Source organism: Egretta garzetta, unplaced genomic scaffold (assembly GCF_000687185.1).
Source record: "Egretta garzetta isolate BGI_Z169 unplaced genomic scaffold, ASM68718v1 scaffold1713, whole genome shotgun sequence".
Classification (NCBI taxonomy): Eukaryota; Metazoa; Chordata; class Aves; order Pelecaniformes; family Ardeidae; genus Egretta; species Egretta garzetta.
Window position 1 is genome coordinate 7,633 of NW_009259148.1, and position 479 is coordinate 8,111.

At 68.9% G+C, this 479-nt stretch overlaps 1 protein-coding gene across 1 annotated transcript in view; it reads right to left on the reverse strand.

Moving 5' to 3' along the window:
• The window catches only part of LOC104123317 (histone-lysine N-methyltransferase 2D), a gene marked incomplete at both ends in the record, with an annotated part of 8,046 nt that extends 7,588 nt beyond the window's left edge, over positions 1 to 458 (reverse strand). Inside the window, 2 exons of the mRNA XM_035891162.1 lie at positions 102 to 277; positions 373 to 458. Coding sequence (XP_035747055.1) covers positions 102 to 277; positions 373 to 458 — 262 coding nt within the window. The remainder of the gene's footprint in view (positions 1 to 101; positions 278 to 372) is intronic.
• Between the last annotated feature and the right edge of the window lie 21 nt (positions 459 to 479).

Sequence of the window (479 nt, forward strand, 5' to 3'; positions counted from 1 at the left end):
CGTACATCCCACCAACCCCCTCCTGCCCAGTCCATGTGTAGCACAGACCCCCCCTGCCCCGGCCTGGTCCATATGCCCCCCCCCAGCGTGTCCCAGCCCACCTGGGATACTGGCCCGGGGGATGATGGGGATGATGGGGGACAGCACACGCTCCTCCAGCTCTGGCTTGGCCTCGCTGAGCAGGGGGAAGCGGAGCAGCTCCTCGCCCAGCACGCTCTCGGGGGACGAAGCAGGGACGATGCTGTCGGGCGAGTCACTCTCGTCGTCACTCTCCATCCTGCAGGGAAGGGGGTGTCACGGGCCACAGGGACTGGCGTCACCCCTGGGGGGGCTGGCATCATCCCTGGGGGGCCACCACGGCTGGGGGCTCACCTAACGTCCTCGGTCTGGTTGTGGGGAGGGGTGGGCAGAGCTGCCAGCAGGTCCAGGCTCTTCACCTCCACGGCCGGCGTGTCTGCATGGGGAAGGGACGGGCGGCA